Source organism: Synchiropus splendidus, chromosome 18 (assembly GCF_027744825.2).
Source record: "Synchiropus splendidus isolate RoL2022-P1 chromosome 18, RoL_Sspl_1.0, whole genome shotgun sequence".
Classification (NCBI taxonomy): Eukaryota; Metazoa; Chordata; class Actinopteri; order Syngnathiformes; family Callionymidae; genus Synchiropus; species Synchiropus splendidus.
In genome coordinates this window covers 8,590,305-8,616,907 of record NC_071351.1, presented here as the reverse complement: position 1 = coordinate 8,616,907, position 26,603 = coordinate 8,590,305, and the positions used below count along the sequence as shown (strand labels likewise).

The 26,603-nt window shown below is 41.7% G+C and overlaps 2 protein-coding genes across 4 annotated transcripts in view; both read left to right on the top strand.

The window, feature by feature from the left end:
- Positions 1 to 26,603, top strand: part of sema3bl (sema domain, immunoglobulin domain (Ig), short basic domain, secreted, (semaphorin) 3bl) — a 60,141-nt gene that overhangs the window by 1,937 nt on the left and 31,601 nt on the right. The window contains exon 1 of one of the 3 annotated variants that reach the window (XM_053848217.1): positions 1,186 to 1,280. The exons of 1 other annotated variant lie outside the window; for it this stretch is intronic. Coding sequence is in view for 1 of the 2 variants with exons in the window: in XM_053848216.1 (XP_053704191.1) it covers positions 22,281 to 22,386 (106 nt within the window). In the remaining variant the exon portion in view is untranslated. Of the gene's footprint in view, positions 1 to 1,185; positions 1,281 to 22,064; positions 22,387 to 26,603 lie in introns of those variants that run through there. One more of the 3 variants, XM_053848216.1, reaches the window with a different exon arrangement.
- actr8 (actin related protein 8) overlaps positions 1 to 26,603 on the top strand; it is a 41,862-nt gene that overhangs the window by 8,819 nt on the left and 6,440 nt on the right. Inside the window, exon 15 of the transcript XR_008412871.1 lies at positions 1,183 to 1,280. The gene's annotated coding sequence lies outside the window, so the exon portion shown is untranslated. The remainder of the gene's footprint in view (positions 1 to 1,182; positions 1,281 to 26,603) is intronic.

The window sequence follows — 26,603 nt, the reverse complement described above, 5'->3', positions numbered from 1 at the left end:
CAGGTGCTGACCATGTGTTACTGTGTGTTATGGTGTGTGTGATAGTTGTGTGTATTTAGGTCACTTTCTCTGTTTGCATGGTCTCTAGAGTGGTGATGCGTGACACAGTGAAATGGAAAAGTAAGAAAAAAGTCCCACGGAAAGTCTCCTCAATTATTTACCTTTCTTACACCATGCTTTTATTCTGAAAACAAATATATCTTTCAAATGCCAGACATGCATGTGTGTGCCTATTCACCCATATTTGATATTGGAAAGCGAGTGTGCAAACAGACATGCATGTGTGCGCTCTGTAATGGATGGACTCTTGTTTTTGGGTCATTGGAGATGAGTTCCATGAGTCCACCTCACCACTTAATGTAGCATTTTACTTTCACTGAAGACCATATGGCTAGAAATAGAACACACAACATGTTTGAAGACTGCATTTCAGTGGCACTGCACTGCTGCCTGATTACATGTGTGCAATTTGTACAAAACCTTTGGCTCCAAATGAGACTGTGAGAAGATGAATGGATGAGTGATACAACACATTGGACGCCGTGAGCGCTTGAACGCCTCGTCTGTGTCTCATCCCCTTTGTGGCTCCACATTGTTTGTGGCTTGCGGTCATCTGAGCAGCAGTTGTGAGGTTCAAAGCTGCTGCTCGGTGTGGAGACGTTTGTACTGTAGATGCTGGTTTTGGTCACACTATTACTTTGGCAGTTTGGGGCGTGGGTTTGTTTTTTTTTGCCATTTTTTTGTTTCTATTTATCCGACAACATGCAGAAAACCTTGAATGAAATGGAAATGTATGCAAGTAACCTGACAACTTCTACCATAACAGTAGTACAGCTAAAGGTCACTGGTGAGTCACTGTTGCGGGCGACAGAGTGACTCCAAAAGTGACTGAGAGGGGGCTGCACAAGGGTGCTTGAATAGGGCTTGACTGTGATGATGGCGGGTGTGCACCGCAATTGATGCTGGCGAATGTTACTAATAGCTATGTTGATGAATTCAAGTGACTAATATGACGTTTTTGGCTGCCACAATACAATGTTGTCCAAAGAGGCATAGATCTGTCTTCTAGGACTGTCCTTTTTTCTTTGTTCAGACTTTGAGTGAAGTATTGTTGAGTTGAAAAATGTACCTCAAAATATGTCATGGGTAAGGAAGCTCACACAAGTCTTCGATTATGGACAGATATTGAAGAAAAGGAAGGGAGATGACCACTAGAGAGGTGGGCCTTCAACACAACAGAAGCACATAAGGAAAGACTCATGAGTGCTGAGAAGATGAAGGTAAGACTGTGTTTTTGTTCTTCTCAAGAGGCAGCTCTTCTCATTATCCACTTCTTCTTTCCTCAAACTTTCACCGTTGCCTTCCTCCACACACACACACAAACACCGGATAAAAAGATCTTCACAAGACAAACTGACAAACTTCTTACCAAGATCTGTGTAAACAAAACAGTGGGCCGTTATTTTTCAAACATCCATCTGTCTATGACTACGCACAATTCGTCTGAAACATTTGATTTCAAGATTTGTGTTTGAACTTTATCCACCTTTGATTGTTTTATTGTCATGTGAAGGCAGGAGTTGGAGTCTGAAAGAATCCCACTTGTCTGTCTGTGCAAACACAAAAGTAAAAAGCACGTTCGAGCTGTGCTCCTCTTTTTCCCAGCCACCCGTTTGTGCGTGCGCTCATGTGTGAGTGTGTGGAAGTGGGCGGTAATGAATTACACCCATGAAGGATGACATGAATAGAGTTTGAGGATACATCCGGGACAATGTGGCAACCTGCGCACCCAGGGCCCCTCTGCACAAGCTCCTTCAGTGTTTCAGCTTGAAACAAGCTATTGAACCGTTAGTCATGGGTCCACCTCATGAACCTCTGAAAAAATAACTCATTCACAGTCTTTCCTGTTTTCTTTATCAGCATTAAGCTCCTCCTTCTAATTGAGGACACGTTCAGATGTTTGGTTTCTAGGGAAAATGTCTCTCAAAGGCAACACTAGAGCAATAGATCATACTCGTGTTGTCAGAATCTGAAGGGAAAAGTTTTTAGATTTAGATCCTGCTGGTATGAGCTTTTAACTTTTGTTTGACATTTGACTTATCCAGTGTATTTTGCTCACCACTTTTACCCGCGGGTCAAGTATGTTATGCTTGTGTGATTTACAGCAGTCTGCCAGATCCTGTAAGGGCTCAGTGATTGACTTTTAAGGTTTAGTAAAGGCTCCACACTGTAAGTGAGTATCTCAACTCTGACTCGGATACTCAGCACCTTTCGTTTGAGTCATATCATTCCTCTGCCCCGAAGCCCCAAAGACAATATGAATTAGACTCAGATTGAAAGCGGCAGTATGGAATGATTAGGTTGGTGTGTAAACGTGTTGGATGGTGGATTGAAGAAGGTCAGCTGCTCACACAAAATTCAAAAGAATGAGTCAAAGTAGCAAAGTAATATTTTGTGGTGCTATGAGACATTGACTAAATACAGATAAATGCTAAGTGTGTAGGTCCCTCTTATTAGTGCGTTCACTCCCACTGTCATTTAATCCGTGCAACCTCATGTTGCCACGCTCCCACCCGCAGCATCCCCTCCGCTTCTCAATGACAAAACTCCACATTCCTCCACCTTCCCAGGATCCCAGAGAGCCAGAGTGCACGGCTGCAGGCGGTCACCATGGTGCTGAGGTGATGGGGTCACCCCCATTTGCCACTGCTGTGATTAGATGCGAGCTGATGGGGGTCTCTTTTGCAAACTGTTTTAGAGCATATGATGGTTTTCTGTCTTTAGAAAACATGAGGCTTGCCTTTAAATTTTTAAATTTCAATTTTTGTTAAATCAAATAAAAACCTATATTTTAGTTAGAAACAGGTAAACAGTGTTGCTTTAAATCAACTTTGGATAAAAGTACATTTTTAAGTTAATGTTTCTGTTTACGTCTGTTGATCTCCTTGCCTCATATCCAGTTTCATCTGTTTCTCCTCGCTCTGTCATTATCTCCTGGATCTCTTCCTTTATCACCTGACAAACCTGTTATCATGTCGCACGGATGAAGGTTATCACAGAGCGAACATGTGTTTTCATGCTCTGCTCTTTTATCACGTGAGGAACAACAGTGACCTATTATTTATGATCAACCATCAGCCTGTTTATTCTCTGGAAACACACACATTTGGTGCTGAGCGACGCAGAACAGACACTTGGGACTGACAGAGAGCTCACTGGTGTTGAAGGAAATATATCCAGTCCTGTCATCGTGATTCCACACACTTTAGAACCAGGGCTTCACCTCATTTCATCGCCACAAATTACTTTAAATTGCCATTTATTTGTAAATTCAAAGCTTGGCTGCCGAGTTAAAAACCTCTTCAGTTATTTGCACAGTTGTTTTCTTAATTTCACAATAAATTTTGTGAGATGTTAATTTTAAATTCTGCTCCTGAGTACCAAACATCTTTTCTATTGTATTTGTCTTGCAGAATAGATCCCATATTAGCCCAGTCAGTAGTGATCTATGCAGTCGATATGCTTTAAGTTAGCATCCAGTTGTTGCATTGAACAATTTGCCTATTATTCACCAAGTAATCTCCTACCTCTCTGTGAATTAAAGTGATGTAAACTATACATTTCTATAGCTGTCACTTGAAATATCATATTTAACAGGGTGCTTTAAGCCAAAGATCCCTCTGTTAAACTGTGACCTTCTGCCTTGTGGACGCTCTCATGTCAAAACAACATCCATCACCTCTGCCGCTGCTGTGAGTCCCTCAGAGCTGCTCTCGTTTCTTTTCATCCTCACCTTCTGCGCCCTGTCTTTTCCCTGTGGAATCTGACAGTTGCCACGTTTGTCTGAGAACCAAATTACACTTTTTCTGTCAAAGTTGAACAAGCTTCTCTTGATGTGCAGTTTCTGTGGAATATTTGTGTTCTAGTAGCAGACATTTAGAAAAAATCATGACCATAATAGTTCTTATTTTCATGTTTCCTCTGCTTTATTTCGCCCTTCCCTCCTCTGCGGCTCTGGAGAAATGATGTGGTGATAAATCAGAAGAAGTGAAGCAGTGTGGAAGAACGCTGTCGCAGGTCAGCACTTGGGGAACTCTACAATTTATGACTCTCACTGGGACCCCAGACTCTCTGAATCAGATGCAATATTAATTTTCTTGTCCTCCTCTCCTTTTCACTCCTTACTGTGAGATATTTGTGTTCTAAACCTTATATTGACCTTGATTCATTCGTAAAATTATGTGCTTTTAATCTCATATAAATAAGGCACTATTGTTGTTGAGGTTGAGCTGTTGGTTTGGGTGGATGAGTGATGTTCTTGACTGTATAATTGAGTGCAAATGTGGCTGGACACTGCTGAGGACACCCATGATGGTGTCTCCAAAATGTAGGCAATGGCTACGTGCTTTCCGCAGTGGTCAGGGATCAACTTTTGCACACTAGCAACCCCTAAAACTCTCGTGGGTCACATACAACACAGCTACTGCCCACTGCATCTTGCAACTTCACACAACAACTCACTTTTCAAATCAATATATTTTAATGATGTTATCATCTGTCTTAATAAATAAATAATATGCAGTTTAATTGCCAACATAGTCACTTCAAAATTGAATATGTGAGTGAGGTTTGGCCAGTTTTCTGCAGTTGCAGGTATAGATGCGTTAATGCATCTCTGCCTCTCGGGTCCTCCTCAAGTCAGCGTGCTGTCTGAAATTCCACTAGTTTTTGTAAATCCCCCTCCTCATGTCAGAGCGAGGTATCAAGGGAATCATTATCATGTTGCTGAGAGTGTGATTAATGTTCAAACATAGGCACATGGGCAATGACTCCCATCTAGTCCCTCACATACCTGCAGGCTCAGTGCAACTTGCTGATGTTTCGGTTTTTCGGCAGACGGAGATAGAGCTGATAAGAGCGACTGGTGTACTTTCATTCGGAGGGAAAACAGTTGTTCCAGCTGATGGGAGGAATTTCAACATCAATGTTGGTCAGATCCGAACCTGGCTTGTAAACTGAAGCATGTTCTGCCGCTTCCACTCACAAATAAACACTCTGGGATATTTCTGCCTCCAACATGTGTGTATATAAAAGTCCTCCGAGCTGCAAGGCAAATACCATCCAACTTAAAAAAAAAACAAAACTCATACCAACTTTGAAATGTGTTTTTTCTGGGTCTTGGTTCAAGTCTCACAGCCTTTTGTGAACGTGAGCTGTGGTCGTCAGGGTGAAAATAAATATCTAATGCTATTAAGATGTAAAGCTTTTAGCTATTCATGCAATGCTAAATGGGACACAGTCTGTGGGAATCGTTTGTTTGCACTCCGAACATCCAGTGGGGCTTCTGACTCCAGCTGCTGGAGGTTTGTGTTGGAACCACAAGTCCTGCAGCTCTCACTGTGAACTTCACTTTTACAAATATACATGTCACTTTGTTCAGGTTAATTCTTTCTGAGTGTCGAGACAATGGACACTATTTTAGACTGTATTTAGTAATCTTTCTATCCAGTTATGTCAATGAGCAGTTCACACCTCCATGTCTTCTGCTCTGTCCGCCTCTGCATGCAGGGCGTCCAGCATCCAAGAGTACCCCCTCACTTCCTGGACACCCACTCGCCATCCATCACACAGACACAAATGAAACATGGCTGAAAATGAATGGCTTCTACCTGAGCCAATTGGACACGCTGCCTGAATTATTTTCTCATTTACCCACTGTTCCACAATTTGAACACATTTTTACGTGTATTTTATGCCTGCAGTTGCACTGCTTTCTGCTATTTGAGGGCGTCCAGTGTTGTGTTTTATATGCCGCGATATATGTATCTAATTTAACGATCGTCATGGACCATGGACTTGAAGCGGTCCCTTTTTCTGTCTCCCCCATGTGACTATAGATTCCCTGCTGAATTCCCCAGGCCTCTGATCAAAGTGGGTGAACGTTCTTGTTGTTCCCTGTGAACAATTCCGACACACACTGATCTGTACCATTTACATCACGTCTCTGGCTTTGAAGTGAATATTGGCTGCAGGTTTGTAAAATTGGGATGAAAACAGTTTGGACCATCTGAGGCTTCTGGGATGGTCGTTCTCTGTGGGATGTGAGGACACGTGCTGGGAATGTATTTGATGGATTGCCTCTGTGGCAGAGAGATTTGTAACTCTTCAGGGGAGATGGTGAGGAACACAGAGACCTATATGCACACACTGAGCAAAGCAAAGTGTTTGTTGGCAAGTCTTGGTTGTAGGATGCCGTGATAATAGAAATTGGGCGTCTAAAACGAATGTATCTGCTGATATGAAGCGACAGCAGCACGAATCTCACCGTCAGACTTGTAAGGAATCGCCATGCTTTATTATATTGAAATATTGAGTGGAAATGTTTTTCATGATTGCAGTGGCAGCAAAACAAAACCCTTTGTGGCAGAATGTCAGCCCTTTTATGACTGCAACCAGTGTAGTGCCAGACAGATCATTACTGCAGGCTTTTTCTTCTTTTCACTTTCACTCTCAAGTCAGTCCAGAGGGGGTAAACATTCCCCAATTAGCAAAGACAAAATGATGAAATGCACTCAGATATCTGAGCATAAACAGAGCAGTCAGAGGTTTTTATTATCAACACATCAACCCAGTAAATCATATAAATCTTAAACACCCAACTTGGATGGAGGAGCTTGTTTGACTGTGGACTCATTATTCAGAAACATAAACCTCACAAAACAACTGTTAGCTGAATGTTTTGAATAAAATCATCAATTTCAGAGCCAGTGAATCACACTGCCACATCAGAGCAGACAGTATTAGGTCTGGAGAAAAGCGGTAGCAACAGCATTGCGTGTAAACAACACAACAGTGAACATGACGACACTGCTCCATTCAATTACACTATTTCTTTCCAACAATTATCTCAATAAGTTATCATATGTTTATTTCTGAAGTGAAGCATTAGCGCAACAATATTATCCAACTAAACACAACAACAACCCTAGAAACTCTTTGTAAAACAAATCACTTTGTCTTATAAAAGAAAACTGTGTCTGAGAAATCTGCGACTTGTTTGAGACACTTTTGAATTATTAAAATCCAGGCCTTTTATTTGTTTGGTAGACGAACAATAAAAATCTGGTCTTATGCTAATGAGGCGGCCGGTGCTGCTCCGCGTATTAGCCGGACAGATTTTGTCCCCTGAGAGGGGGCAGATAAAACATTAAAAACAAGAGGCGTGGCACTCTGAGGAAAAGACGGAGCAGGAGGCTGAGGACGGAGAAAAGTGTCCCACTTTCCTTTCCTCGAGGCGGCGTGTTGTAAGACTCATTATTTACCTCCACAGAGACTCAGAGCCCCCCACTGTCTTCCTAATTCGCTTTCTCAGACATCCTTTCTTCACTGGTGTTTTTCCTCAATCTATCAGAAAACGTGCATCAAGGTTAAACTGGGCTAAATTTGAGAAATTTGAATTGTAGTGGTATTCTACAGACCACCAACAGGGAGAGGAAGCAGAGCAGTTTGGGTTTAATCCTGAAAGACGACAGGATTTTTGGGCTATTGTCTTATTTTTCCATAATCTTGAGAAAAGAAGGGGTAGATCTATTTTCTTAACAGGGTTACAACTGATAATCCGCTAAAGTGGTCAAGTACCTCTTCTTTCTAAAACGACAAGGCCTCTGGAGGCAGAAGTATTTTGGCACTGGATGCTCTCCACCCCAGGAATTTGGGGATCAGAGAGCGAGTGCGGCTGATGGAATAAGTGGCTGAGTTGAAAAGCTCATTGTGGAGAGAAGAAAGTGACGAGGCGGGAGAGAAGGAGTTTGGAAAGGCAGTGGATGATTTTAATTAAACACCACAGACGTGAAAAGGGAGTTGGAATGACTATAGGAGAAAGTAAAAACGATTTTGGACAAGAAAAGAGTAAAATAAATATCTGAAGTCAGCCACACAGGATATTGAGATGGTGGTCAGCAAACACGCACACACACTCTTCGAGGAACCAAATCTCCCAGTAGAAGCCTGTGTGGTTTTAACCTTTGACATGGTGACCTTGTCTTAGTAACTAACTGCTTGAAAAGCCTGCACATGCTTGTGGTGAAGTTGTTTCAGCGGAGTAATTATATGTTGTCAAGATTTTATCTGGAATGGAATTGTGTTATATGTAGCTGAATCCATACAGCGACAAGGCGCATGAACGCTAACATGTGGTCAAACCCAAAAGCATTTCTATACTGTTGAGCGTGAATTTTCTTGAAGAGCCGCTTGCTTTGCTGTGACGCTGCCTGGTTGGGACTTGCTGCCGCTGATGACTGTGGGTTACAAAGTAATTTTGTGCCAATATAACTGTCTACGTTTGTTTTTCATCGAGGCAATCTATTTCTCTTCGTGTCCCTCATCCTCACCCCTGTTTTTCTTCCCGGGGACCATTATTTGTGGTCATGAAGCACAGCTGCTGAGCATAAAATTGGCATACCGATCCCAGCTGCTACCTTTCACATCTTTCATGTGATCATTTTGTAATGAACACATTAAGTTTAGTGCTATTTAAGAAAATATTTTGTCGCGCTGCTTGGTCCATACTGCAGGTATTGATGGCTCAGACTTTTATCAATTAACTTTTCTTCATCATTTCCTGGCAAGATCTAACAACCGACGCGCTGCTGAAGCTTAAGTGGTGGTTTTTAACCTCCATAAACTGAAGCTTTTAATGTATTTTATGACCATTTTTCTTGGATGTCTGTCAAAACATACACCGCTGTGAAGTTTAACGATTTGGGCCTTGTATAATCCAGAGAATATGGTCTTGTTTTTCTGTGGCACTGTTCGTCCTTTAATCTCACACACTCTTGATGGGGTACACATGCCTCATCTCAACCAAACACCTGCGACATTCACTTTTATTACGTCGCAAATTGCATTAAACTAAGTCCTTAGTGGCTTCTTGATGTTTTTGAGGTAAACAGGAAGTACTTCACCATTAGGATTCAGGCTAAATGCATTTATCATGTAAAGACAAAACATGTATAAACAGGGAAAAATACATGTATATGTTAATTATCCCCTTCTCATATGCTTAGTTTTACAGGGAAAAAAAGAATCCAAACTGCATAACAGTGGGATTTTTTTTGCGTTCGCTTGTCTGAAATTACTGGACCACGATTCTTACTTGGAAATTGGTGTATTGCTCATTCGGGTTTAATCATATTTGGCTTTTCATATGATCCTTCGAAAAGACATCCAAGTGATGATTCACAACCTTGGTGGAGCTAACAAACACATTCCATCGTTTGACTTCTTGAAAAGTCTTAATCCGAAGTCGATGGAGCTGTGAAAGAAGCAGCTGGACCTTCAGAGAAGTCGCAGACACCGCACATTCACACAATTCATTCCTCAAAGTCGGTCCACTGGTGGGCTCCGCAGACTCCCCAGGGACCCACAGATTAGTTTGGCCAAAGCCTCTAATCCTAACACACACAGGCACACACACATAGGCCAGCATGCTTCAGCCAGTCATGGCGGCCACATGCGGAGCAGTCATTGGAAGGTGGTGGAGATCTGGCTCAGAATGGACGCGCACACACTTAGACACACACTACACCAAGAGGTGTGTGTGACATTTGTCCCGGGAGGGTTCGCTGAAACTACTCTGCGTTACCTCGAAAAGAATGAAGCAAGAATGATGAAGCTTGAGTTTAGTCAGTGAGATGAGGAATTCTCAACCAGATTCCAATAATCGATTCTGACAAGAAGGTTACGCAAACCTGAAGCATGTTTGTACAGACGTGCATCTGTCGGTTATCCACGTGATGTGTGTTGTTGGTAGTAAATCTCATTTATTTTATATATGAAATGAAAATCTGACGTTGATTTTCATCAGGAGATATGACTGGTTAGTCTGCTGTTTGGACAGCTTTAATTTGATATGAGATTCATTTTTCATTATATCGGCCCACCTGTAGAGCCACCTGGTTTATTCGCCATGCTATCACAACCCTCCTGTTAGTTCCCTCTCCTGCCATGAGGGAAGATGTACTGAAGCATCAACTGTTGATCCGGCAGGATTCAAAACGGCTTCCTTCACAATCTGTTACGATTTTTCTGTCATGACAACACGCAATGTGGAGAAACCACATCATGCTGCTCTCTGTTTAGACATTGTTTCTATCATGCGTTTCATTTTTTAACAACTTTAAATGTCAATGAACACAACTGGATGACCAACAGTAAAATGTATGAAAAACTAGATTCCCTTTTCTTTCAACCCCTTTCTTTCAAGCTCATAATCTTCTCCTTGAGGAGTGTGTGCGTGTGTCTGAGAGGAAGGCAGACAAAAGGCTAAGCGGTGTTCTAGTAAACTTAATTGGACTGGACACCAGTTGTAAATCATCCTGACTTAAGCTTTTCATAGTGGGTGTGTGTGGGTTTGTTTTTTTTTTTCTTTTTTAACCGTCTCAGTTCCGGACATTTAGTGACACACACTCCTTGTCACCTACGTAGATACACACAACCATTTATTTACACATTCACATTCTAGTACAAGCATTCAGCCTTGAGGCGTTTTACATTTTTGTTTCATTTCGGCCACATATGGTCAAGAAAAGTTTAGTTTTGCCTGCAGGAAATAAGATCATTTCACTTAATCCACCATTGAAATGAAGATTGATGACAGCATATGAGTGAAATATATTAAAATTTCACTTTACATTTCAAAGATGGTGAAGTAATTATGAATCCCCGGGACAGCTAATCAAGTTGTGCGCTGTCAGTGTTCTTTTTTTGTGTGTCTAGACAGAGCTGGTGGATGTATGAAGCAGCGCAGGAATTAATAGAGACAGAATAATAAGAAAAGTGTGGAGAAAAATGGGAGTTGTGAGATAAAAGAACAGTGGGAGGAGAGGAGCGGTAGCAGACGGAGGAAGGAAGGAAACGACAAAGACAGCTCATGATGAAAGAAAAGAAGCGAAGCGAAAGATAAATGGGGTCAACCAGAGGCTGGTGGTGCCGAAGAAGACTGGTGAGGACAATTAAACGGAGATCAAGACGATAAACTTTGGGTGCCAGAGAGAACAAATTACAGATATGTTCATCAAAAGGAGGCAGGAATAGGAATGAAGCAGTGTGGATGGTTGGAGCAGGGGAAAGCAAATGTATCTCCATCCTGGTTTTAACCAGGTTTTAGCTTGTTTGTCCTCATCCCTTCCTGATGGACAACCAATCATGGATTGTCATATGTGATGGGTGCGGACTAAAAAAGAGGTGGGGCAAGCTCTTGGGGCTGGCTGTGGTTTGTTTAAGAGGTGCATTGGAACTCACAGTCTCTTCTTATCGGACCGAGTGTAGGGGTTGACTGTGAGTCTCTGTGATCCCTCGGAGGAGCAGGCCAAGGAAGCTGAAGTCTCAGCCTGGCCTCACGTTGGCCCAGGATTATTGATGTATGGATATTGAATAACATTTCAGGCTCGGCAGTGATACAAACACACGCCACTTTCTCGACCTCAAGTATTGTTTTCGCTGTCTTTTTAAACACGGAAAGTCCATGAGATCAAACAGGCTGATGTCGGGACGGTAGCTAGTTGCCTTTTTTGCATTTTTCCCGTAAGTCAAACTCATTTTGAGAAAGTTATCCTGCTAAGTACCGCGTTGACGTGAGTCGGCTAAACAGTGGTTTGCCAACCTACAACACAACAATGCTGTTTAGAGAAGCGGGATTGTGAGAAACCAACTTTCCTAAAAACTCTTCCAGACAGACCTTCATCCGTTATTGCTTTTCTGATTTTTATTCCTTCCCATTGTTCTTGCAGAGTATCTGCTGAGAGGTGAGATTAGCAGAACCGCTCCCAACGAAATAGAAACAGGTTTATACACATCTCAAACCACGGGATGATAAATCATTTCAAGTCACACGGAGGTCTTGCCTGCTGTGCGATTCAAAGGTCACTTCTCATTTTTTTGGACACTGCGACAGATTTGTTTGTGACCCGGCTTGCCGATGGCTCATTTGAGGCCTGCTTCCAGTTTCTTCAATCTTAAACTTCTGCGTATTCTCACAAACACTCTGCTGGTTGTCATTTTTTGCTAACCGCTTCAAGCCCAAGCTGCAGTGATCCTTCCGATAAAATCTTCTTAAGTCTTGTGGTCATAACAGTTTTTTTGCGCCACAATGAAAAAATGTCATCTAAAAAAGCCAGAAAAAATGTCCACTGTTCATGCGTGTTTTCAAACAGACTGGAGATCTGACCTTCAGTTAAGCTTTGCGATGAATTCTTTGTCCAAGAAAACATCTCTGTGATCATGAAATTGCAGCCTGTTTTATACATTTTCTTATTTAGTGTTGACAGCACCGCATCTGATTCTGCTTTGCCTATGTGCGTGGACGGAATATGTACCATATACATTTCTCATGATGTTTTTCATTAAACAAGTCCTGGACTCTCATCGTAGCCTCTTAACAAATCTGCGCTTCACCATACAGCGTCTCCGTCTGTGGTCCTTTTTAGAGTAAACATTTTCACACCTAATAGATGCCCAGTGAGACGTAAATACTTTTATTTAAGTGCTTCATTTGAGGATAAGAGGGAAAATAAGTGGGTATTTATTCATACACAATATAAATCATGGCCCCGCCTAAGTGTTGATGTGGGGCTGACATATTTGCATCATTGGCTACTATATTATTAAATCCTTCTGTATTTAAAGTCCACCACAAGATGGAGAAAACACATAAGGTCAGGGAGCAGTTTTTTATTAAAGAGAAAAAAATCTTAACTGTAGAAGAGTATATGGCAGCAAATTCTTCATTTAAAAAAAAATAATTTGCTGCTTTTCTCAGAAAACTTTGTTTTAAATGAAACAAACACACATTTGTGCCTGTAGCACTTTGGCATACTCATGCTCTCAAGCTGTGGGAATGACTGAAAAGACAAGATTCCCTCACTTCAAATGAGTTTCCTCAGCAGGGTATCTTGGCTCATCTTTAGAGCCAGGGTGCAAAGTTCGGTCATCCAGCCGTGGTTTAATTAGAGAACTATGTTATATAGTCCTAATAGATAACCTGAGAAAAACTATATGGATCGCAACTTCATAGATTCCTCACAAATCGGCCAGAGTTGTGTGTTATGGATCTTGTACTGTCCAGCTCAAACTTCCTGCATTTGTCTGAGTAGCTTCTATTCAGGTTCCCTTGCAATTTGTTAGCAGTGAGACACATTTAGCTTTTTAGTGAGCTAAGCTGTGTTTGGAAATATTCCATGTTGTCAGAACTCTTCATGGTTGCCTCCCTGGTGAGGAGTTCCAGAGGCCAACGGCAGACCCACGACTGGATCACATCTTTCCAGTGTGTCCTGGGAACACATCAGAATTCCCCCAGGAGGGTGGGATTTGTTTTCCTGGGAGAAGAAAGTCTGCCCTTTCCCAACTTTACAGTCCTATCAACGGTATTTAGAAGGTTATTAAAGTCTGAAACCTCTGCTAGGTTTGGCTCTCTCTTTTGACCCAGACTTGCTGGGACAAACTGCAGCCGAATCATTTTGGTTAGGTTTCCATAATTCCTTCCAGGTTCAGAGGCTGATGCCCTAGTGATCTCAAGATGAAAGAAGACTAATAAGACTGAAATAAGAATGATTTACTTCTTCTCCTGAATTTTAAGTCAGTTGAGTTTCTGTTTCTCTTCATCATTTGATACCCCACAAACACAGATGACTGCATCACTTCCTGAATTCAGGAATGACTGAACAGGTGAAGATAAACTGCACGGTAAAATGAATGCTCAAAATACGTCTTGTTGGAGTCAAAGGTGACCCCGATTGGAAGCACGCACCCCACTCTCTCTCTCCTTCAAACACAGACCAAACACTTGCTGACTGTTTTACAAGCTTGTAATTATTTTCACAGTCTGTAATGATGATGGATTGACTGAGGTTCAATGGAAAGGAAATTTATGTCTCATAAATTTTAAGATGGCACTTTGTTTTTCTTTGTTTTAGAGGTTTGCAAAAGCACTGCAGCGTGGAGGTGACGGGACATTGAACAGGCCACCGTACAGGTCCAGACCAGGACTGAATAGGGAGCAGTGCGGCAGCAGCTCCAGAACGTGTTTTCTAAATTTCCAAAGAGTAAAATTCAATTGTAGTGGCACTAATATCGTGAAAATTGAGACTTACATAAACACTAATTTTAATCAGTTATATTTGACATCAACAGGGACCAATATGCTGGTTGTAAATCCCCAAAATCTTCCCCCTGTCAGCATCCACATTTAGCCCAAACTGGTCAGACAAACGGGTCATAACCTCCCATGTAACATCCATCTTCATTCAAGAGATCACACTTACACACAACTAGACCACCCAACCTATCTTTCATTTTATTGGTGCAAAATATTGACACACAACTTTTCACTCAGCGCCCACAACGCCTCAGACACACTCTCACACACTTTGGGTCTGCTCCCTGACAGCGATGATGGATGTCTTTAAGGAGGGAGAATCGACAAATAAACATCTGGGAGTATGATCAGGGGGTGAAAGGGCGGCAGACTACGACCAACGTCTGCATGTGTCTGAGTGTGTTATTCAGCACACTGGGCTGATCAAGCACATTTAGGGAACATGACCTCCAGCACAACGTCTTGACCTGTTCATGCTGCAGGGACAATCAACAACTTGTCCTCTGAGTGGACACACAACACAACTATATTTGTTTAAAGTCACTGATATTGGTGGACGATCCACCCTAAGTGACCACTGAATGCACCCACTTAGACAGTGATTTGTTAACTTCTCACCGCTTGGGTTTCTGGTTCTGGTTCTGCCTTGTGTGAGTCTCTGCATCTGGTCTCTGCTGAAGAGGGAGCGGCTCTGGCTTCACCTCATCTGAGAATTCTATGAAAGTGCTACTTCAATCCTGCTGATTGATGGAGATTTTTCTGACTCACTACATGCCTGATATTGATCATTATTCTCAAACCACTTGCATCAAGTGAGACTAGCACAACTGCTCTCTGCAGCAGAGCTGTATTCTTTTACTGCCAGAGCTGTTAAGCCATGATGTTTTTGGCCTCTCTTTTGAAACAAACGCCACTTTTTCCTTCATCGCACTCAGTTTTATGTATTTGAATGGAGTCCAGCTATGTTCTTGTTGTGTGGTAGGAGCCAGAATGAGATGAATGATTTAGAAGATGTATAGGAGGGTGATGACTGAAGCTGTGAGGCGATGAGCGTCAAAGGAAAACTTGTTTTTGCCTGCATATGAGGGATTATCTCAAAGTTTGTTTATCATAGACAGAATATATGCCTATCACTTGGCAGGCTTTTATTTAGGAATGTATTTTTTTCTGAACACTGTTAAAAGCTTGATGCAAAAAGTTATGTGGTCGATTTCTCATGCGATAAAAAAGTTAGTGTCTGATCTTTTTTTTTTTTTTAATTCCATCTTTACCAATATTCCACCTCAATTATGTCATTTTTATGCATTTATGCAAAACCTGCTTTGCAGTCAATTTTATGTCCCACTTTGTTAGTGTTTTTTGATTTAAATCTTTGACACTTAACTGTTTTTTAAGAGTTGCAGTGCATTGTGGAAATTGCTGTATAAGTGGTGGCATGTGGGCCATTAAAACACCTGGAATGAGAAACTACTATGCTCAGCTGTGTGTTGATCTATTAAATCTATTGCACTCCCTCTCATTCACAACACTGTTTTTTTTGTTAAATCCATTCTCAATTCAAACAAGGAACTTAATTGAACCTCTGCATAGTTTCCACTTCATGTTAATTTTTCTATTGCTGGCTGCCACACGACTTAATATTCAGATTCAATTATAATCACAAATATCTGGCCTAAATCTTCGTCAAAACACTCCCAGCTGCAGGGAATTCTTGAGGCAATTAGAAAAGATCACACAGACCAACGTCACAGCTGGAATGTACACAAAGCCATTACAGATTTTCTGCGGAAAAAAAAAAAATTAAAGCAAGATTTATGAGAAGCAGCTGTTTTATGAATTCATGTCATCACTGTAAAAAGTGAGCAGAAGGCAAGCAGTGTTTACTTGCATCTGTTTGTTGTACATCCGTCATAGAGACATCCTCATCAGCAGGTTGAACTTAATCATCTGGAACAACAAATCATTTATTTATGATTATCTTCCCCCGGAGTGATCACGGAAGGCTGCATCCAGTTTGTTGCCAAATGGTTTTAAATAACTTCCTCATGCGTGTTTTTCTCCCCTAATAGTGGAAGTTCCAACCTTCTCGAGTTGCAGCTGTGTTTCATCCAGGTCTGGTTGTGTTTAGAGTCCAGTGGTCAGTCGCGGGGTCATGACTGAATCAAGACGGGCAGGCGTCCCTTGTGTGCGAGTTCACCGCACAGGTCAGGCGATAATCAGTCTGAACCAAAACGCCAGCCACTTGAAGCCGTGCCAAATGATGTGTATGTGTTTGCTGGTGGGTGTTTGCCGAGACAGCTTGAGTCTATCTTCATCGGTCATCCTCCCTTACTTTCGATTTATCCATTTATTCTTTTTCTCAAGAGTTTTTATTCGTATTGATTTAATTCACATCATTTATAATGAAATAACAAGTCCGTGGAGACATATTTTATTTCTTTTTTACTTGGAATTTTGCCTTGAAATTAAGCACTTTGCGTAACAGAAGTTGTTCCTCTTGTGGCTGTAATCGTATTTATCACTTCGAATTGGGTTAAATAACCTAATAGGATTGCATTATTTTAGCATTTTTGTGTCACCACTTTGTTAGAGCCTTGGGCCCAAATGGACTGGGCTCACAGCCTTGTAGCACAACCGCAGATGTTCTCAGGTTTTATGTGCATCTCTTTCTTTTACATAGGATGCAATAAATATTGTGGAAATTTGGGAGAGGTGATCTCTCCTGGGTGAACCTCCCCGGTACTCCATTGTCAGCCTGGTTTGACTTGACCGGTGACAAAGCCATTCTTGGATGAGTGTTGCTCAATGGGCATGTACATACTGCATCACAAACCCAACATACATTGATAAATAAGAATTAATGAATCAATGAATTATCATTTATTGGCGGCATGCTGGTCTCTCCAAACTGGGTCACAACTCTCCCCAGCCTGCAGGCAGCAGCTGCTCCTAAACCCTTTTTTCTCAACTGATTTATTATTTCAATCACTGGGAATTGCTGAGGTCCGTCGCTGCTGTGTAGTTTCTGGAGCAAAGATTTCTTGTTTGAGAGTAGTTGGCTTTTAAAAAGCTATTTGACAGGGAAATGAGTCCAAGCCAAACTCATGAATCTCCGAGTGAATGTTTTGATACTCGCAGGTCATCTTGTTATGTTAAGTGGGAGAGTCAAGCACCGAAGAGTGCGCAGAGTGAGGGGCATATTTCATTTATGATCACATACACGATATATATTTAATTCAGAAACCATGCTTTTACCATGATGAAACAGTCATGAAAAAGTGCATTTTTCAAAAGGAACGCCTGCGCAAGTTATTTATGTTGTGCAGAGGATAGATGAGAGTATTGTATCAGTTTGTTTTCCTTCCTTTGAACAAATGTATCTGCTGTTCTAATTCATGTTCAAATACACTGCTCACATGCAGGCGCACACACTAAACTCTTGTTGTTTGTCCTCCTCGGATGTTCTCAGTTCCAGTCCACCACAGAGACACTGCAGGCTAATTGTCCTGGAACCTTTGTACTAGCCAGATACAGGAGACACCTTCCTGTTGCTCTCTCTGTCTGGAGGAGTACCAATTCCAGCAGAACTTCCTTCTTCAGCAAGCAGGTCTCTCTCCCCTTCTCCCTTATCGATAGTCCTGGTGTCTCAGTCCATCCGCACAGTTGTCACTGCTGCAGCAGTTATCAAGCTCAATCCTCGCCCGGTATGTTGGCATGGACAGTCTGCACCAATATTAAAAACACGTGCTGAGCCAACATTTACACAACGTTGTAATGCTGCCATGTTTGACAACACTTCTCTCTATATGTTCACCAATGTCAACACAAGCTGGGCTTCTCCTCCAACTGCCAGTGAAGATGAAACATAAATGAACCCCTGGCACGTACGAAAGGCAACCAGCTGCTTCTTTTTCCTGGCACCCGCGAAATAGTTCTGCACCGACAGTATCTCCACCAAGTCGCACATTGTGAATTCATGAACTTCTGCTCTGCCGTTCCCAATCACCTCTCAAGGACCGGCGGTCTGATTTGTCAAAGCGGTGCGATGTCAAGATGCCGGTAAGAGTCCTTACCTTTGATTGAAACTGACAGCTTAGAGAGCGTTCACCCGGCGTGGAGGAAATTGTCAGACACAGAATCTTTCACTTTTGCTCAGACCCCGCAATTTAATCAAGACAATTCACAACAGAGGGCATGTCGGAGTTCTCTGGTGTGTCTTTCACAATAATTGCCATGCTTCGATGCAAGTTGGATGGATGGATACAGACATCTACACAATTCCACATGAGCAATTTTGGTGATTGGGAGCAATGATGAGAAATGCAGTTGAAGGAATGTTGTGCGCGCATGTTGTTTATGTTGCGTTTTACAGCTTAACTCAAAAATGGAATGATTTGTAGTTGTGTAGACACCCAGTGGTTCACGCTCTGCTCTTGTTTGCTTTTTGGTTTATCTCGCTATAGATTGGGCAATCGCCAGTACAGTATATAGCTCATTCATGTATAGTGAGTTGTTGTGCATCTCATTGGCTTCCCTGCAAACACCCAAATATCAACTCAGTTTCAGATCGGCCCCTGGCAACAGTACCTTCCCATACTCAGATTGGCTTCATTTGGTGTTACAATGGCGACGTCCGCATCCATTTTCACTATTTGTCCCGCCAAAAAGTGCTATTTCGAGTCATAGTGGGCTCTGAGAAACAGACAGGGGACACCTTGGACTTTCACACTTACAACCTGCAGTTTAGCTGAATGCAATTTGAAGCCAGGATGCCAGGAGGAAGCGAAGGCAGAATTTGAGGGACAAAGAAACCCGATCGTGAAAGCGCCAAGTTTGGCAGGTCATTATTTTGACAGAAAGACGACCTGAGACACCGGCAGGTTGTCGTCGGCCCGGACCAATATGTTCAACTCAATTGTGATGAAGTTGGTGTCGAGGTGGCGAATCCATTATCATGGATGTGATGATTAGTGCCGCTGGCCGATTTCTTGAATTTCATTTCATGGTGAGTTTGGCATTCAACGTTCACCTCATGATTATAAAATACATGCAACTCAAAATGTGTTCAGGCACACGAGTGTCTCTTAAAAAGTTGAGTTGTTTTAGATATTTCAGTCAAAACACTGTGTGGACTATGGAGGTAATTCTAACTCTAATATCAACAATGAAGCCAGCTCATTGAAAATTTCACATCAAATATTTTCCCTTTGTATGTGGTCAGAAAGTCCTGCTCAGTAGATGCATATTGATGATGAATGATATGACACGGATTTACGGCATAAAACACACATAGAGTTGATTTATTATTTATTCTGTGACCTTATTTGCCCTTTCCCATGTCAACTTGTCTTTCAAACACAGTCAGCGGTTGGACAAGGGTCTTCTCCTCACAAGCCTTTACAGACAAGAGCCCTTCCCTCAAACAATAATGTGCCTGAACGACTCTAAGGGAATTCTGCGCTGTGTGTTTCCAGAGAAAATATCACCATCTGTTCGTCAAAAAAGATTTTTCTGTGTATGAATTGTAATTACATACCTAATTTGCAATGATCCCTGAATATCCTCAATACATAGGACTTCAAAGATTCCTAGGTCGAAGGGATAGAGAGTTTGCCAACGCCCTAGAATCATGCCTCTACGACATGAAATCAGCAAACATTTGGTTCGGTTTATTCATGCATAATACACATGTAAACAGATTAATTCAACGCAGACATTGCTGGAGCTTCAGGTTTGACAAAACATTGCCGTTGGCCGTCTCCGTTGGCCTCAAACCACACTTGATGGATCTGATTTCGAAGATCGTCGACACTGCGTTCTGGAACAAAGGTATTAAAACGAGACACCCAGGTAATGTTTCAGAGTCGCCTCTGACCTGGCACATTAAGGAACCTGAAACAAAAGATGTCTGTGTTTTCACAGATTTATCCATCTGAGGTTGCGCTGCCGCGGCCTGAGGACAAGATCCAAAGCAAAATATTTTTTTCATTAGTAAGCGAAACAAGTGTTTACTTGAAACTGGAGGCATCATAACACTGGAATGAACTGCTGTCGGTTCTCTGGTTTCAATTACCTGCAGCAATTACATTAGAACATAAACACTTCATGGTGCTCTTATTCCATGTCCCGAATTATGCCCGTTTACTTAATCTAATTTTAATGTTTGCTCCATCCATGTTTGCGAACCAAGGCCTGGAAACGCTGAGGTCATTCAGTAATGGTTTTAAAAGATTTCAGAGACTAAGATGGGTGAGGTGGATGTTGATATTTGAATTATTGGTGATTTATTGTTATTATTAAGCAATGAATTTGACTGGCAGGGCCAATAAATGGTTAAAATATGCTGCTACAAATCCTCCACAGAAGCATCAGCTCTCGCCACATCCACGTTGTCACTGTCATAATGTGATCACGTCCCAATGGAATCTCATCTTTAATGTATCAACCACACAAACATCTGGACGTCTTAAAATGCAATACGAGCATGAAAAGGGAGAAAATCAGTATAACAGTCCGTAACTTTAAACAAAGGGGTATTATTTGTATAAAGAATAGATTTTTATCTTCAGCCAACATCATATTCGCTCAAAACAGGATCTGGAAAGACGTTGTTTATACCTTTTTTTTTATTTAGAGTGACTACTCCGGCACTCTACTGTCACCCAATAAACACCCCCAAATAGTTGTGAAACATAAACAGAACTAAATTTTGGAAAACTATCAACACATTTCTGGTACCAGTTTGATATTTGGGATTCACTTTGACTGTCTGTCTATGGAATGTAATTGGATTCATGTGTTTGATATTTTCATGAGCATTTTCAACCGACTTTTTGTCTGATAGAAAGGCACTTTCCTCGCTCTGCCTGAAACACTACCACACCAAGCCCATGCCTTTCCAATTTCTTCGGTTTATTGGCTTATTTTTAACAAAAGCTGCCAAAATAGGCATTTTAATACATCTTTTTTTTAAGACATTGGGTATATTGCACTGAAGAAGAAAGCTGGTCAGTTGAAATATGAGCCATGGGAAACCTTTTCCAGAGATTTTATCACAAACACATTATCCGCAGAGCACGATTGAGTCTTTATGTCATTGATTTACTCGAACATGACATGCTCTGCACTGACAATAAGAGTTGAAGTGGTTTCTCAAGAAACCCTCAGAGGATGGAAGCTATTGGCATCAGAGGCACCCAACATTCCCAGCGAAACACCCAGCCTTTTTAGAGATGTTGGAGAGCCTGCTTTCCAGTAGGGGCCAGTTTCCTCAAAGCTTTAGTGACATCTTGAATGGTCTCTCTCACACTCCTCAAGCCATGACCCTTGTGTTCGCACCTTGTTTCACTTATGAATAGACATGAAGCGTATTGTTGAAGCTTGATAATTAATGTACTGAACATGTCCAGCTGCTGCCAAAGGAGGGTTTCAAGGTCAGCCCCGCGCCCAGGAATTACATGAACAGATGAGGGTGCGGGCTCTTTTCCTTCAAAGTATATTTTGATATTGTTTCAGACAGTTGTCAAATACCTGCGGGGTGCGAGTTTCCTAAATTATTCAAGTTATTTAAGATATGACAGAGATTTTGTAATTGCACACAGAGGCAAGTTAATAAATAATGGTTGGCCATTTGCTTCATAAATATCAATACAAGAAACATAGCAATACATTATTTTTTATTTGTTTTTCTTTAGACTGAAATAATTTAATATCATGGGGAAGAGGTAGGGAATAGAACGTTACGTGATGTTTAAATATTTATATTCAAAATAACATGACATGAATGACTTTATATCGTGTTTATTTATAAAAGGTATATATACTCGAGTGATGGAGCGGCGTCCCCTCTCGCGCTCGCTCTCTCTCTGTAGAGGCGTGGTGCATCTCACTCCTGGCAGGAACACATTTGGCGCAGCTTTCGGTTTTTGGGAAGTGAAGGGTCTGGAAGAGAGGAGTGAGGGAGCCCGCCTCAGCAGCAGCTGCAGTTCCGCGGAGGAGGAGGAGGAGGACCGGCAGCTTTCGCTCAGTGCCACTCACATCCGGAGGAGACGCACATGATCCGGGCGGTGTCGGAGAATTCACCTGGAATAATCTGGTCTAAAAGTCACTCTGAATTCAGTGAAACAAAATGAAAGGATTAAGTCAGTTCGCCAAAGCGCTGCTCTTTGCGCTTCCCATCTTGACCATCTCCGCCAACAAGTTGAACGTGCCGCGTCTCAGACTCTCCTACAAAGGTAATTCATTGTGTTGATTCCTTTATGACTTGTTTGGCAATGACAACGGTTCCGCATATAGAAAAATATTTGCCATTTAAAACCCTCAAAAATGGCCCTTGTGATTGGTGGCATTTGAGTGCTTAAACCACGGTGTGTTCCAAGCCTGAAGCGCATCTAGTTGGCTACTGTTCTCAGTGTTTTGGGATTTTATAAGACATGTGTTGCTCAGAATTGCTGGCTTCCAGCGTCTTGATGTAGGTGATGTGTTCTGCCGCAGGACGTTTAAGCTGAAGTGGAGCGTAATTACCACCACCACCAACTTTATCATGGACGAGAGCCACACTTATATATGAGTCACTACTGTTGCATAATGCTACAAAAACAGAATCTCTCGGCAGAATTGACTTGTTATTCTCTTTATTTATAAAGATGGAATTGTTTTTTCCCCTTCCACCTTTCAGTGTATTTATAATTGATGATTCTTAAACGTAAAAATTCAGCAGATGAATACGTTTATGTTGTTTTTTGTGCCCTATTTTTATTTGAGAAGTGAAGAGTCATTGGTCCAGTGGCTGCATGCCATGACCTCATCCTGTAGCTGGTTATAATATTATAGCAAATATAGCGTGTTGCTTTATAGATCTAGTCAGCAAAGTTAATTTAAACAACTATTCAATAATAATGATTGTTAAACACAGTATTTAAAAATGACTGCATAATCCTGCTGTTAATTGACAGTCATTATCCACACGGTTGTTGTTGGCCATGACTCATGCATGATAAATGATAGTACAGTAAAGTTTCCTGTGGTTTTGTGTGTACGTGTGCGTGCGCAAGCTATGTGTTGAGCCTGGTTTTTAGACACAGTATTGTTTGGAATTCACTCAGGATTGAGCAAGTCTGCAATTATCGTGAGTGATCAGTGATATCGCACAGGATTTCCTCCATTTCAGGTCGACGTTTCCATGAGAAGACTTTTCTCTCTGTGTAGTACTGTATTTCCAGCCTGTCCAACAGGAAGAGCTGTGAGCTCACAATAGAACAGGGAGATGTTGACTGACAATGACGCCAGAAAATTAAGGAACAGAAGAGTACAGACCACAGTTACCTCCATGAAATATTGACATATTATTATTAAGTAGCTATACTTCTAGTTATATTAGCACAATGTTGTTTTCCCTACGTAGGAAACACAAGCAGTAACACCCTTGAGTATAGTGCAAAAATATCACCCTCTCTGAATGGGATTCGGTGTTGTACATGTACTGCCTTTTGTGGCAGTAGGGGTTGTACATTGGTTTTGAAAATGCTGCATTTTTGAAATTGTTTAAACTTAATTTATAGGCTCTGATGATCCGATCACCCCAAGAAAGATATCAACTCACTGGAGAGCTTAATCAGAACTCAAGGACGCTAAGTCAGAGGGTATTGATAGACGTGCTCCTGAAGAAAGTGAAAAATAATTGGGAAAAAAAACCAGTAGTTTTGAGAAAAACCAGGCCTCCCTTTCACAACCCACTTTCTTTTTTCACTTCTACGATATTAGCCATATTTGGTTTGAAGTTTCTCCTATGGTCTCCTCTCATCTGGACTGGTCTGGAAAACCTTTAAGCAAACACCATTGAATCCAATGGTAGGAATGTAAAAATCATTTCCAAACCTCTTGAGAACTGAATCAATATGCTAACTAGAATCTTGTGTCGTCGTCTTGAGCAGCCTCTGAGTTTAAGCCTCTCACGGCTCCATCTCGCCTCGCTGTTTTTTTTCCTTGTCCGTGTGTTTAGGTCTGTCTCCCATCGTCTCCCCTAACCCCCTCTCATTATAACCTGCAGTAGCCTGGAGGGTGTTTGTATTCTCTGGAGGATGTTGAAGTAATTTAACAGCAGGAAAAGCTGTCATTATCTCATTGCAACCAATTAGTGGGTGTAAGGTTCAACAGGAAACTGGCTTGTTTCTCCACTCAATGTTTGTCCTCTGATTGGTTAACTACTAGAATTATAATTCTTTACTGTAAAGCTGTGAGAGAGATGACATCTAGTGGCCATACTTAAGCTTTTACTCCAAGTAGGCGCCCGCCTTTTGACACAGTCATGGTGTCCTATTTTTGCTTAATGTATAGCCGGCTTCTATTATAGTATCGTTTTAACCAAAGCCTCTTTTCATGAGAGCTTTCCCATTGGCCACCCGAAGATTAAAAAGCGCAGGTTCAATTGTGCCGTATTGTGTATAAAATCTTTAGCAATCCATGGATGGATGTGTGAAGATGTGACAATGACGCATCAGTGTGGGTGGATATGTGCGTGGTTGGCTGAGCTCCCAGCCCACTGCCAAGCTCTTATAACAATCCCCTTATTATTCATTTCCCTGTCTAACCCCCCCTCTCTCCGAATGACTTTTATTTGTCTTCCTTGCAATCTGCTGGCTTTTTATTCAGCAGAATCTCCTGTGTCAACTTTTGTGGCGCACACATAAACACAGATTGACTTTGGATGCACACACAAGCATGCCCCCACGCTGTCTAGTACAATATTCACTTTGTTCGGCCTGCAGGGAGGGGGGGGGTGCTTGAAAGCAGAAACGTGCTCCCCAGCGCCCTCTTTTCATCTGATTGAAGCGGTGTGAACAGCTCTGTTAGTTTTCTCTTGTGGTCTGTGAACGAATGAGTTTGTTTTCTCTGTCATAGTTGCCATCATGCCGATATACAGACATATTTTAGTTGTTGTCTCGCACTACTGAGTCCATCAACCATGGTGTGCTAATTTCATCGGTGTATATATAATTTATTACAAATTGCTTCCCTCACTTTCTCTGTGCAATATTGCAGCATTCTTGTGCCAACGTTCTTTTGACTATTTATATTCAGGGTTAGTTTAAGTACCCCAGGCATCCACACTTGTCCAAACAAAGCCAAGTTGAATGGCAGGACCGGGGAGATATTTCTACTTTTACAAACAATGTGGACACATGGTTGAAGTGTAGTTAAACCTCATTTTATAGAAAAATTGGTTTGGAGAGGGTAATTGTGGTGGTGGTGGTTTACACAGTCGATGAATGAGTTCTCTCTATTACTTATGTGTGCCTGGAGCCCACAGGCACCATTGAAGGTTTACAGTACAAGAAGAATAATGTAGGGAGTCATGTATACTGTATGAGGTAGGACACATGATCTGAGTCCAGGTGAACACATGATTTTGCCCAGGTTTAAAACACAATCATTTATGACGATGGTTATAGGGATTTCTGAAAGCGTAACACAAACAAACTACAAGTACTCCCGGAAACTGGTATTATTCCATGTATGTTTGTGAGCAGGTTGCCACTGGAAATGGGTGATTTTAAGTGCACGAGTGATTAAAAGTAGTGCCATTTAAAGTCTTAGACGGACCTGAAACAAGATGAATGTAATTCAGCTTCTGCTTTAAAAAAAACCTGGTTGGATAAACAAGTTCAGGAACAATGGAAGAGGACAACTTTCATGAAAAAGAATGAATTTCTAAGAAGCATGCATGAATGGAGGAGCTGAGAATGTGGACAACACATGACAGAGTCATGAAGGGGTGAATGTAAATGAAAGAACAGAATGTCTGAGAGAAGAAAGAAAAAGAAACCCATCGGATGATGGGCTTTAGAATAAAAGAGGCCGTGGAAGTATATAAATAGGTGGAAGAAAGACAGAGTGGGCCTCCAAAAAGGAGGGCAAGTACTGGAGGTGAGAGGGCAGGGAAAGATAAGACGCTGAGGAATGAAAGAAGGACATAAAAGGAGGCAAAAGGCAAACCTGCAGCACAAGAGACACTGGTCCTTTTGAGATACAAAACTGGGGGTCCATGTCCTGCCATGTGGCAGTCATGTAGATTAAATCAGTTGGCCAGGTGCAGAGGGTGGAGTTTTTAACTGAAATATGCTCTGTGTTTCTCAGCAGAAGTCTTACTGTCTGATATTTTAACCCAGTAATGTGTGTAAACTAGTATTCCTCATGTTTCGAGGGAGTAAATCTGACTAACAGTCACACTGTGAGGACGGGCCTCAATTTATGAGGTCAGATATCAAGTACCAGAAGTGTAAATCATCTCATTTTGGGGTGCAAAGTTGGATTTATGGCCAAAGGAAGCTAGTGGTTAGCCTCAGATTGAGAGTCTGATCCAGTCAGTCTCTGCATGGTATTCTTCTAATGCAAAGGTAAGATGTAGGATATTAATATTTACTTTTCTCATGCATGTATGAGTGCCATATAA